Here is a 12,205-nt window from a genome sequence, read left to right as displayed (position 1 = left end):
CAGCAAATATATAGGATATACATTCCAAAATCTTCCTACCAGGCTCAAGGAACATTAGTATGATGTATGTAAAGGCAAAAGCACCACAATGCTAGCTATTATGACAGCACTTCCAAATTATGTACCCCATTTCAGATGCAAAACTCATTAAAACCTCCAGAAACTCTGGAAAAAACTCTAGAAAAATAGCCATATACAAAAATACTATTAAGAATACATGTATTAATGATAGGGATGCAGTGAACTTATCAGCAGCATGGAAATTTCTTATAAACCATGACAGGGACAAAACTATGCAATAATTTACTTTTATATAATCAACAAATCTAGTGTATATTATTATTTATATTTTATGGTATATTATTATGTATTATATATTTTTGTACACTTTACTATTATTTATTTATGTTATTTTAATTCATCAGAGTTATAGCCTGATTATTTAAAACAACCATTTGGTTATGTTTCTATATACATATCAGGCTTCACAATGTTTGATATACTTGTATAATTGTAATTTTTGATGTAACGCTGACAGTTTCACAGTTTTAGAATAAAAACTCATTTGTTTTTATGTGTCATAACTCTCATTTTTTTAATATGCCTTCTAAAGAGGGTTGTATAACCTCACTTAAACTAGCCTACTGACATGTCAGTTTTTACCATATGGAAATATTTGATTTTGTGGTCTCCTCCAGATAGACTAACATGCCAGACATTTCTCAAAAATATGGCATATAAGTGAACACACCAAAAATAAAGTGAAAAAAAGCACTGAAAACACAAGCATAATGGAAGGGATGCTTTCACAGTGAGAGTGAGAGACAACTTGGCACACAACAGACTGAGTTTATGCATTCATTTTTTCAAATGTAGAAGCATTGTTTGCACTCCAGGTCAAATTTCTCAAGGATTTAGTGTTCAAACTCTGGAATGTTCAAAGTTAAGAGTCATTTAAAGTATGAGTTAACATATATATATATATATATATAAAAATATAATGCATTTAAATAAAAATAAAAAGTTCCAGCAAACATTTTAATTTTCTAATATTTATGGCTATCTATGCAGTCATCATTAGGAAAGAACATAATTTTTAAAATTTAAATTCAACAGTGTTCCAAATATACACAAAACTCCTACCTTTAACCATGGCAACCAAGAAGTGTGTGAAAGCAATGAAGTCTAAGAGAAAGGTTGTATTGATAGTATCAACAATTGAGATAATAGGAGAATACAACAATAATAGAAGAACTTAAGAAGCATGAAAGAGCTACATATGGCAGATATGGTAGCCTTGTTTAAGATGCCAAAGTCGATGATGGTGTGCACCATTCTTAAGAACAAAGAAGCAATAAAAACAACAAATGTAGCTAATGGTGCAACATTGACCTCCAGGAGATTGCACATTATTAAAGAGATGGAAAAATTCCTCCTAGTGTGAATAAATGAGAAGCAAATGGCTAGTGCTATCATTTCAAGGATTATTTGAGAGAAAGCCAACAGGTGCATTGTGATCTTAAGAAATGGAACATGATCACTCCTCACTTAGGTATTGTAAAAGCAATTTTTGTTTTATTATACAGTATTATTATTTTAATTATTGCTTGAATGTTTTAATTTATTATTTACAGCATTTAATTGTGTTATTTTTACCTTAACTCTTTTAAGTTCTAAAAACTTTCTCCTACTGAGTATCTATAGACCAAATTATTTTTACACTTTAGGCTACAAGAAAACTTAAATAGCATAACCCAGTCAAACAACATTTCTATTGGCCAATTTTGTTTTGAACAGATGGAGCCAATTTTGGCCACTTTTATGTTTAAAGAGTTAAATTGTGTGTGTTTGCTGTTTAAGTTTATTGAAATGGCTATTCTCAGGGAACAGATTAATTTACTTTCCATTATTTCTAACAAGTAAAATTGATTCAGAGCAAATGATTGCTAGATTAAATTGGGCTATATTACTGGTACTATTAATAATTAAATACTAAGTAATTTGGCTTAGAGGTAAGCATTATGCACTATCTCTTATTAAATTTATTAATTATAATTAAATTAATATTTATTAATTCATTTAGAAGGTTCTAGAAGAAAATCAGCCTGGAGCAATTTCAATAGCTAAGTGGCTAAGACAGTAAAGGCATCAGCCTACTATTCTGAAGAACCTGGGAATGAATTTGGGCACAAATCCCAGGAATTTTTTGTGTGTTCTGAATATGTCTGGTTTTTGTTTCACATTACATAGCCATCCTATTGTAGTATTGATTTATGATGGGTATGATTAAAATGGCCCTCTTAGTGCCCTTAGCAGGGCAGAAAGAGATAACAATAAAAAATAAAAATACAGTTAGTTTAAAACTATGAGTTAAAATATAAATACCTGCACTTCTACCACATGGATTGAATCCCAGCAACCTTTAATTTTCTTTGAACCATCTCCAGCTTTCTTTATAAGAATGACACCAGCAAAACCATGATCAAGATCCCATAAATACACAGAAGAGACCCCACCCTCAAAATACATTTCTCTATATTGATCAAATGCTTGATTTGCATCTATTTCCAGCTTTCTTAACCTGTCTGAAGGCATTGCACCATCTTCCAGAGGAGGATCATATGCATTACTCCATGGTGATCTGAAATATTTACATAAAAAGTTATATCAAACATTAACTAAGTTAACACTTTTAGCTGGTTAATAGCAAAATTAATATTTGTATATTAATTACAGTAAAGTGTTGAAAATCCAGATTCAGCTGTTGAAAAATAGATATTAACCTCTTTCAATGGTAACTTCAGCATTGATGTTCTTTCAGCCTTGTGCTGTTGATGTTCTAATTTTTATAATTATTAGAACATCAACAACAAAATTATAATAAAAATATAGTATATTTTTGGTTTAAATATAAAGAATCTGTAAATCATATTTTGAGTCTTTGTAAGCATTCTTACATTCCTTGTGAAATATTGGCTTGAACTTAAAACATTTAAACTTTATTTACAGTTTAAAATACTAGTTTACATGTATATTTAAAAATCTGGACAGGATCCAATTAATTTGAATTTTCAATACTTCATTGTAATTTAATTTTATAATTCTGAATTATAAACATATTTTGCATTATGACATTAAGCAATTTTAAAACAACAAAAGTTCTCTTAACAATTTTTACTATTAAAAAAAATTATAAATAAATAAATAAATAAATAAATAAATAAATAAATATATATATATATAATTTATATATTAAAATGTACATAAATACTTAATAAAATAATAAAACAATCATAAAAATAAATAATATTTTCTTGATTCAAGTATGTTCAATCATAATATATGTGAAAGATTTAAGTTTCGAAAATGCAGACAGATTTTTTTTCTAAGTTGAATAACAAATTCAAAATAAAATGGCCAATTTGATTGATTTTACTTTCTAGAAATAATTTTAATCAAAATGACAAAAGCAATACTAAGTAGTAGGTGAAATTAAAGCAAAGCTTATAGCAGAAATTAATAGTAAAATGAATTAATAATTGGAAAAGTTTGTAGTGAAATATCCATTCTAAAATTACTGTCAACTGATTAATTTCTATTATAAATATATATCAAAACTTTTATGATATATTACCTTTATATTTACTGAAATATCTGAATAATAAGTAGTATACTATGAATTCAAAAACTAAAATTTTTAAAATATTTTACAAAATATACCATATTTCATTCATCCAACAATTTCGGTAAGTCTTGGCCAAACCCAATGAGCATAAAAAAAGACCCTCTTATTGCTTACAGGACAGAAAGAGTAAAATAAAAACTATATTTTATTTTTTAAACTTAAGATCCAATAGATAGGATCTAGTTTTAGACGTATAAACCAACTACAAAGGCCTGTCAATCAATTTTAAGCAAGAAAAACAACTATCAAGAGCATGGCAGGCTATTTATGACAACGCTTTAACAACTGGTGTAGGCGCACATCGTTTGGAGATTCGAATTTTGAAATTTTAAAAATTCCGAAGATAGAAACATTGGAGACCTGAATGGTTAAAAATCGGAGTTGCACCAGAAAAACTTATAAAATACCTGAGAAGATCCTAGAAGAGGGTTGAAAACATTTGTGTTATGTTTTTTACATAGTTACTGCAAAGCTACAAAAGGTTAGTATGATGTATCTGTAATTATCACTTTGTTTGCTGGATGGATTTGAGTTAGTTTTAGGATTAATCTTCAGGCAAGCTGAGAATAAAAACACTTCTTTTCTATATTGCCTTTTCTATCTGTCACTTTCTCATTCTTGTTTTCATTCTTTATCTGCATCATCATTTTTTATATTAGTTCAGACTGTAATTTTAATCCAGAATTATAAGCTAAATCTCTATTTTAACATAAATTGAATTTCTCTTTCTCTCTCTCAAAAAAAAAAAAAAAAAAAAAAAAACCTCACCCTCCACAATAGTGCAGCCAGGTGGTGAGAGGCAGGGCCTGACATATTTGAGACAGATTACTCCCCAGAAAAATTCCTGGGTTTTTGAACTGCCCAAATTTTATCCTGAGTCCCCAGAGCAATAGACTGATGCCTTAACTGCCTCAGTCATCTAGATGTAAGGTATAGTTAATATTAAGACAATATGTCAGTGCAGTTCAGCATGGCTGTTGGCAAAAGCCAATACTAAGATATAATAGTTAACATTGATTTTTCAAATAGATTTTTTAAAAAATGGTTTTCATATTCAACAATATTTTATTTTTGTAAATCTTCGTCCGATGGCGATAATTATGATTAATTATTTGAAGACAAAGTCCTTCCAAAAAAGTCAGTATATTTACAAAAATATTTCTAAAGTATCGTCACCAGGGGGTAGCTTTTCTCATCTACATTTTACCAGCGCCTATTTCGTTGTAGATAAAAGCCGAAACGACCCCAAGAAGGTATGATGGGAGAATAGAAGACGTCCGCATATCACCAGTAACTGCTTTTTAAAAATGTTTATATTTTTAATCACTTTATATTTGTGTTTTTTAAAGGAATGTTTGGCGGCCAGTAGCCTCAAAGGAAAGGTCAGTCGCCAAAAATGTAATGTCCAGAACACAATAAATGGTGGTTCCTTATTTTTGGAAGGACTTTGTCTTCAAATAATTAATATTTTATTTATTTATTATTTTAAATTAATCAAGAAATTATTCAATGCAATTAGATAAATTCTTATTTTATATTTAGTTGTATTATTTATTTTTATATTAAATACACAAATTTTTAAAAACTAAGACTATACAATATATATTTTTTCTATTGCATGATTCTGGGATGTTTTTCCCTCTCTCCTCCAAAGGGTGAAATTAAAGAACTTCCAATTTAACAAAATATACTTTATAAAACTTTTATACAAGGGCTATTTTTTAAATAAGGCCCATTTGTGAATAAGAGTGAAAATGACATGCAATCATGGCAGTATGCATGTGCATCTGCTCCGAGCAAGCTTGGCACGTGTTTAGACACCATTTGTAGCCATATCATCTGTCTGTATGCTGAGCTGTAGAAGTTTATAATGTTTAAGAAAATTGAGTCACCTGCTGACTGAGATACAATCTATTACTCAATTCTTGAGGGCAAGAAACTTGGCAACAGTGGAAATTTACTGTCAGATTTGTAAAGTTTACAGTGATAATGCTATGAGCGACAGTAAAGTTCAAAAGTGGGTGAGAATGTTCAAGGATGGGCAGGTTCATGTGCATGATGAGCCATGCCCTGGCTGACCTTCTCTGATTTCTGAAGATTTGGTTTGTAATGTGGATAACAAAATTCGAGAGGACCGACGATTCACGATTTTAATGTTATCAATTGAATTTCCATAAGTTTCAAGATCAGTTTTGTATACCATTGTTTTAGAGAAACAAAATTATCGAAAATTGTGTTCTCGGTGGGTTCCAAGACTGCTTTCTGATGATCACAAAACAAAAAGATTGGGCAATGCTTTATCATTTTTGACTCGATATGATGAGGAAAAAGATGAATTGTTGGACCACATCGTTACAGACGAGACTCGGGTGTCTCACATGACTCCTGAGTCCAAGTAACAGTCAATGAAATGGCGACACACATCTTCGCCAACCAGAGTGAAAGCCAAACAGACAATTTCAGCATGAAAGATCATGGCAACTGTCTTTTGAGACAGGAAAGGGATTTTGTTAGTGGATTTTATGCCGAGAGGCCCAACAATCAATTCTGATGCATATTATAAGACCTTGAGAAAACTCCGGCATGCCACAAGTGGTGTGGCTTACTGTCTTCTGGTGTGACGTTGCTTCATGACAATGCAAGGCCACATGTTTCTGCCCAAGGTCTAATCAGTTCTTTTGGATGGGAACAACTGGACTACCCACTTTACAGTTCAGACCATGCACTCGGTGATTTTCACTTGTTTCAATACTTAAAGGAGTTACTCGGTGGTCAACTGTTCAACGACGATGAAGAAGTGAAAACTGCAGTCATGGATTGGGCTTCTTCCCAGGCAGCAGATTTCTTTGATGTTGGAATTCAAAAAATTGTTGAGCAGTATGACAAATGTTTGAACAAAAATGGAAATTACGTAGAAAAGTAGATAAATTTATATAGAATAGAGGAATAAATTTATTTTAATGATATTTACAGTATTTTTCTTATTAAAAAAACAGACCTTCTTTAAAAAATAGCCTTTGTAAATTCCAACAAAGATACAAAATTTTCTTTATAATGAAAATCATTCAAAATGTACTTTATGGAAGCTGATAAACTAAATGTATCAAATATAAAATAATAACAACTCTTAATATGTTATCTGAACATACTAAAAACAGTTGTTCTTTTATATCAATTATCAGAAGTTTAACAATAAAATTCAAGTAATGCAAAAATTCCTTATATGTTTTCAAATCACAACTAGTTATAAAATTAGTGGCTCATGAAATAACACTTCTCATATAAATTGGACTGTAACATCTTTGATTAAAAAATAGTTACATTTACTAACTTTTTGCTGAGATCCAAAGACAGAACCAATCAATTTTAAATAAATTTATTGTACTACAGAACAATACAAAATTGTATACAAATAATAAAGATAAAATTTAAAAATCAAATATTCAATAATTAAAACAAAGGAAATAATTCTAACTATTAGTTTTATTAAATTACTGTATTAATATGCTACTGAGGTATTACTTTAATTTTACTATTTATTTAAATGGTTTCAGATTTCTATCCTATCTCTATTTTTAAAAACGTAATATAAACACATTCATTAAAAAATGCAAGACAGTTTTTGTTATAAATTTGTTCTTTGGAATATAATGAAATTATTTATAATCCATATCTAAACATTTGATTTTGTGTGTAGTCTTATGCAGGCCCCTGAATATGGCCAAAAAAGTTTGTTTATTCAACAGTTACTGCTGGAAAGTGCAAGTTTTCTATGTTATATGGTAGCTCCAGTTTACAAATTCAACAAACTAATTAAATTGTTTCATTTCAAAGTTATTAAAAAAAAAAAAAAATTAGCCTGTTATATAATAAACACCCTGAATAATTTTATATTTAAGTTTATAAAAAATAAAGCACTGATGAGCATTTTTTAAAAATTTGTAATTATTGGCAGAAGTCTAATAACATTTAAGATAAATATCAAAATTTAGTAAAAACTTGGTCATTTGGATAATAAGTTTGCAAATATATGAGTTAATGTAATGGACAATTTTATTTACTGATTTTATTAATTTGAACCACAGTTATTCCCAATATATTGTCTTCATTATTCATTTGCTTTATTAGTCATCTCCACACACCGGGATGAGATATAAATAACACTTACGTTAAACCTGGTAACCAGAGTGGTTGTGTTATAGGATAGCTAACGTTTTCGAGACCCCTTCTGGGCTCTTCTTCAGGCTTTTTGTGTAAATAATAAGCCAGATGTTGAGAATCAAATATTTTCTTTTGAAAAGTTTACCATTTGAATTATCACATGTGGAAACCTTCCAGGAGATTTAAAATGAAACGAGCGACGATTTGTGTAAAGCGCATGCACTCCTTATTAATGTTGATGGAAATTTTAATTATCATCATCTAGTAGGATCTGCTATGCTGTTGAAAGGGCTATCTCTTCTTTAAAACTGATGCACATGGTGTTATGTCCTGCTCTAAATATTTCCATAGCCTCCAAGAATTTGAGATGTTCGGGATGGTTGGTAGTAAGGATAATGTGCGTTGCATCAAAGTCTCCATGATGTCCTGATCGGTGACATATGTTGAGAGAGCCGTTGTAGTTCTGTTGTGTTGTATGTCAGCCTTATGTTCTTTAATCCTTATCCCCAATGTACGTTGGTGGAGCCAATATAAACCATTTCTCTGTCGAATCTGTGGTCTCTGAGCAGGATGGTGTATATTCCCGGTAGTCTGACTGGGTTTGGAGGATCTTTTCTGTTATGTAGTATTTGGAAAATGATTTGGCATCTTCCATACGCTATATTGAACCAATGTCTCTTGGCTATCATGGTATATAATGATTTTAAATGTGGATTAAATGTGATGGGGATCCTTTCTGTATTTTCTTCTTGATTATTTATCTGTCTTTCTGTCGGATTGTTGTATGCTTCCTGGATACTTCTGTATCATTTACCTAATCCACGTACAAGGTTGGTGTACCTGTGGGCTACTGCTATCCCTTCTACAGTTTTGTTTGCACTTTCTCCCTTGTTTGATTTCCTGAGTTAGTGCCTGGAAAGAGGATGAATGTGTGAAAGCTCTCCTAACCAAAGCCCTGAAGGCTGCTACTTTGTACTGAAACAAATTGCAGGATCCTATCAGAATATACTTGGAGGTAGTACTAGTTTTACGATACACCAAAGTATGTATGTTTGGTTCTTCAAATCTGATGTCGATATCCAAGAAGTGGACCTTTGAGTTACTGTGTTGTTCTACTTCAATTAACAAACCATAAGGATTGTCGTTCATTGCATTAACAAATTGTTTAAGATTCGGTTCTGTCCTCCAAAGGATGATGATGTCATCTATGTACCGTTTATAGAATAGCATATTGGGTAGGAAGTGAGGAAGAGTGATGTTTTCTAATAGTCTGACTACCATTTTGCATAGATCCTCTGATACTGGACTTCCCATTGGAACACCTTTACTTTGTGTGTAAATAATCCCATTAAATTGGAATACAGAGCTATAACATATCAAGTGCGATGGCTCAAGAATTTCTTGGTGCATTGTTCTATTGTTAACCTCAGAAAAGAGGAAGTCCCTGAGCACACAGGAACACTGTGGTAGTTCAATTCATGGATATAATGATCTGAAGTCCAAGACTGTAGTGTACACAAGGGACGCGACTTCTTTAAGTTGTTGTATTAGTTATTTCGGGTTGGATTTGCTAAATTGGTAATCCTCTAAGTGTGTGGTGAGCGTGTTGTGTGTGGCTTTCTCCAATATTCGAGTGGGTGCCCTGGCCCTGCTCACCATCAAACGAAGCTGCTGCCCTTGTTTGTGGGTCTTGGCGAAGGCAAATAATTTAGGAGCGTCGGGAGCATGTGTGTGGAGAAAGCCACACACAACATGCTCACCACACACTTAGAGAGTTACCAATTTAGCATATCCAATTTTCATTCAAATCAGTTTGTAGGTTATGGAAATATTAAGAGTTAAAGTAAGCACTTTAACATTGAATTTGTGGTAGAGATTTACTACAGACCACTATCATGCTCTATGATAAATTGTAGAATCTAATATTGCATAATAAAATTATCCTGCCATAGTTAGAAAAGTTTTCTAATTATATAATGATATTTTATTAGCCAAGTTAATGATTTAACTTGTAAAAATTAAGCCATTAACTTCTGTTAGTTAAGTCATTTACAGTAATGGGTGACTTCACTAAGAAATAAGCTGTAGGATAGTTTTCTAAGTTATAAATTTTTTACATTGGTTGAACTTTCTTGTTAAATGTCAGATGTTATTATTTATTCAAAGTCACTTGGAAATGCTACTGCTATTTATTTTAATTGTATTTGTGTATCTATCTTTTTAATCAATAAGTATATCAAATATCATGAAGCCTGATATGCATATAGAAATTATGTTTCTGCCAAATGATTGCCTTAAATAATTGGACTATAACTCCACTAATTTAATGATTAATATTAAGTAATTTGCTATTAGAGGTAGACATTAGCTGTCATCTCTTAACTAAATTAATAATTATAATTTATAATTATAATTTTAATGCTGAACCAATTACAGTGTGTAGATGATGAAAACAAACAAAAATAAACATTTTTGAACTCCTCCTTAGAGCCACCGCAAACTAGCGCTTTGCGAGAGCAAAATGCTAGCAAACATGTCCTAGCATTCAGTATTGAAAAGAAAATGGTATAAATGTTGTATATTAAAATAGTAAATAGTTATTTATAAATAGGCTTAAGCCTAGTTAGGCTTAACTAGTAGGTATATTTTTCTCATGCTGTTTCAAAGTTTGGAACGAAAACTGACTGATTACAAGTATAGGTTATAATAAAATCATTGTTCTATAGCCAATCCACATCTGTGGAATCCACGTCATGTGAACTATGTTATGCGAGCAAACATTGTGTAGTTTGCGGCTGCTTTTTGCCGGCATAGCTTACCTAGCAGAAATGGCTCATAGCCTCATGGGAAAAAAGGTGGGGCTAGGGAGTGCTACCGAGCGTATGCTAGCTCCCGCTTCCTGTAGTTTGCAGCAAACATGCCCTCTTAGTCCATTGTCAGGTTTTTAAACAATTCCTTGATGGTTTTTGGTTTTATTTTCATCATCTACACACCGTAACAGGTTCAGAATATGTCAGTAACTATATCCTGGTGTGGTGAGTGATTGTTTATAATTTCAATAAATAATTCAGAATCATCTGGACAAAAAGAACTGACCAGGAATGGGGCTTGAACCTGCAAGGTTATATCTAAATTTAAATACATCTGGAAGCAAAGGCTAGCTCGAGATCTGGGTGGTGCAACTGGCAAGCACACTGCATGGCAAGCAAAGGTTGTGGGTTCAAGCCCGACCCTGGGTCAGTTCTTTTCTTCCAGATGACTCTAAATTATTTATCAAATTAAAATTATATTTATTAATTTAGTTAAGAATATGGCACCTATTGTCTAGCTCTAGTAGCAAATTACTTAGTACAGGTATACCTCAGGTTATGTTGTTTTGAGTTAAATCGTTCTTGATTATACATCGTTTGCAAAAAAAAAAAAAAAAAAAAAAAAACCACAAAAAATAAAAATTAAGTTTAAATCATTTTATTTGACTTTACATCTGTCTGCCACAAATATTGAAGTCGTAATTATCACCAGAAAAGCGTTAGAAGCGGACAAAATCAAGTTACTATACAATAAATAAAAATAAAAGTATATAAAATCATATTAAAATATGTATTGATACATTTACAGTAAATGTTAATACTGTACATCATAAATCCTAGAGAATGAAATATGAAAACATCTGTTTCTCTGTTTTGTCGTCTTATTTAGCGATCTTTATTGGTAAATTTAATGTAAATTAGTTTATATTCTACTATTGCAAAATAATTTTAATAACTGTGTTTGTTATTTAACCTTAAAAAATCATTTTATTTTATATTGTCTTAGAGCAAACTACATTAACAAAGAGTCCTCAATGTACTGTAAACATCGTCAAATTGTAAACATGTACAGTACATTTACAAGTATGTATGTATTGTACATGTATTTGTAAATTTAGATAAATTTTAGTTTTTAATATAGTACAGCGAAAAAGTAATTTGTTTGTAAGCTTAAAATAGATTCTTATTAACCATATGTTATTAAAAACGCATTAACAAATAAAATACAGAACTGGGAATGGTTATCTGTGGTTTAGCCTAATGACAAGTAAATTCGACTTAAGTTACCTCTCCTGGAACCAATTACCGACGTAAGGTGAAGTATACCTGTATTAATCATCCAATTAGTGGAGTTATAGTCCAATTACTTAAGGCAATCATTTGGTTATGTTTTTAATCAATTTCAATAAAATATATCTTAGTTGATTTTTATAGAACCTCTCATCTCGTTAAATCTGAAGCATGGAAAATTAAAATAAGTTTCTTGGAAACACCATTTTAGAAAATATTTTTTTTAATAATGGCTTTTTTTTTAAAAAAAGTCATTTTA

General features: G+C 30.9%; 1 protein-coding gene across 1 annotated transcript in view; it reads right to left on the bottom strand.

Annotated features, from left to right (window-relative positions):
• Positions 1-12,205, bottom strand: part of cpb (F-actin-capping protein subunit beta) — a 57,001-nt gene that overhangs the window by 14,569 nt on the left and 30,227 nt on the right. The window contains exon 4 of the mRNA XM_067272442.1: positions 2,386-2,641. Coding sequence (XP_067128543.1) covers positions 2,386-2,641 — 256 coding nt within the window. The remainder of the gene's footprint in view (positions 1-2,385; positions 2,642-12,205) is intronic.

The sequence above is a fragment of the Centruroides vittatus genome, unplaced genomic scaffold (genome assembly GCF_030686945.1).
Source record: "Centruroides vittatus isolate TY-2023 unplaced genomic scaffold, ASM3068694v2 contig_439, whole genome shotgun sequence".
Taxonomy (NCBI): Eukaryota; Metazoa; Arthropoda; class Arachnida; order Scorpiones; family Buthidae; genus Centruroides; species Centruroides vittatus.
The sequence above is the reverse complement of the archived record's forward strand: the minus strand, read 5'-3'. Positions and strand labels throughout refer to the sequence as shown.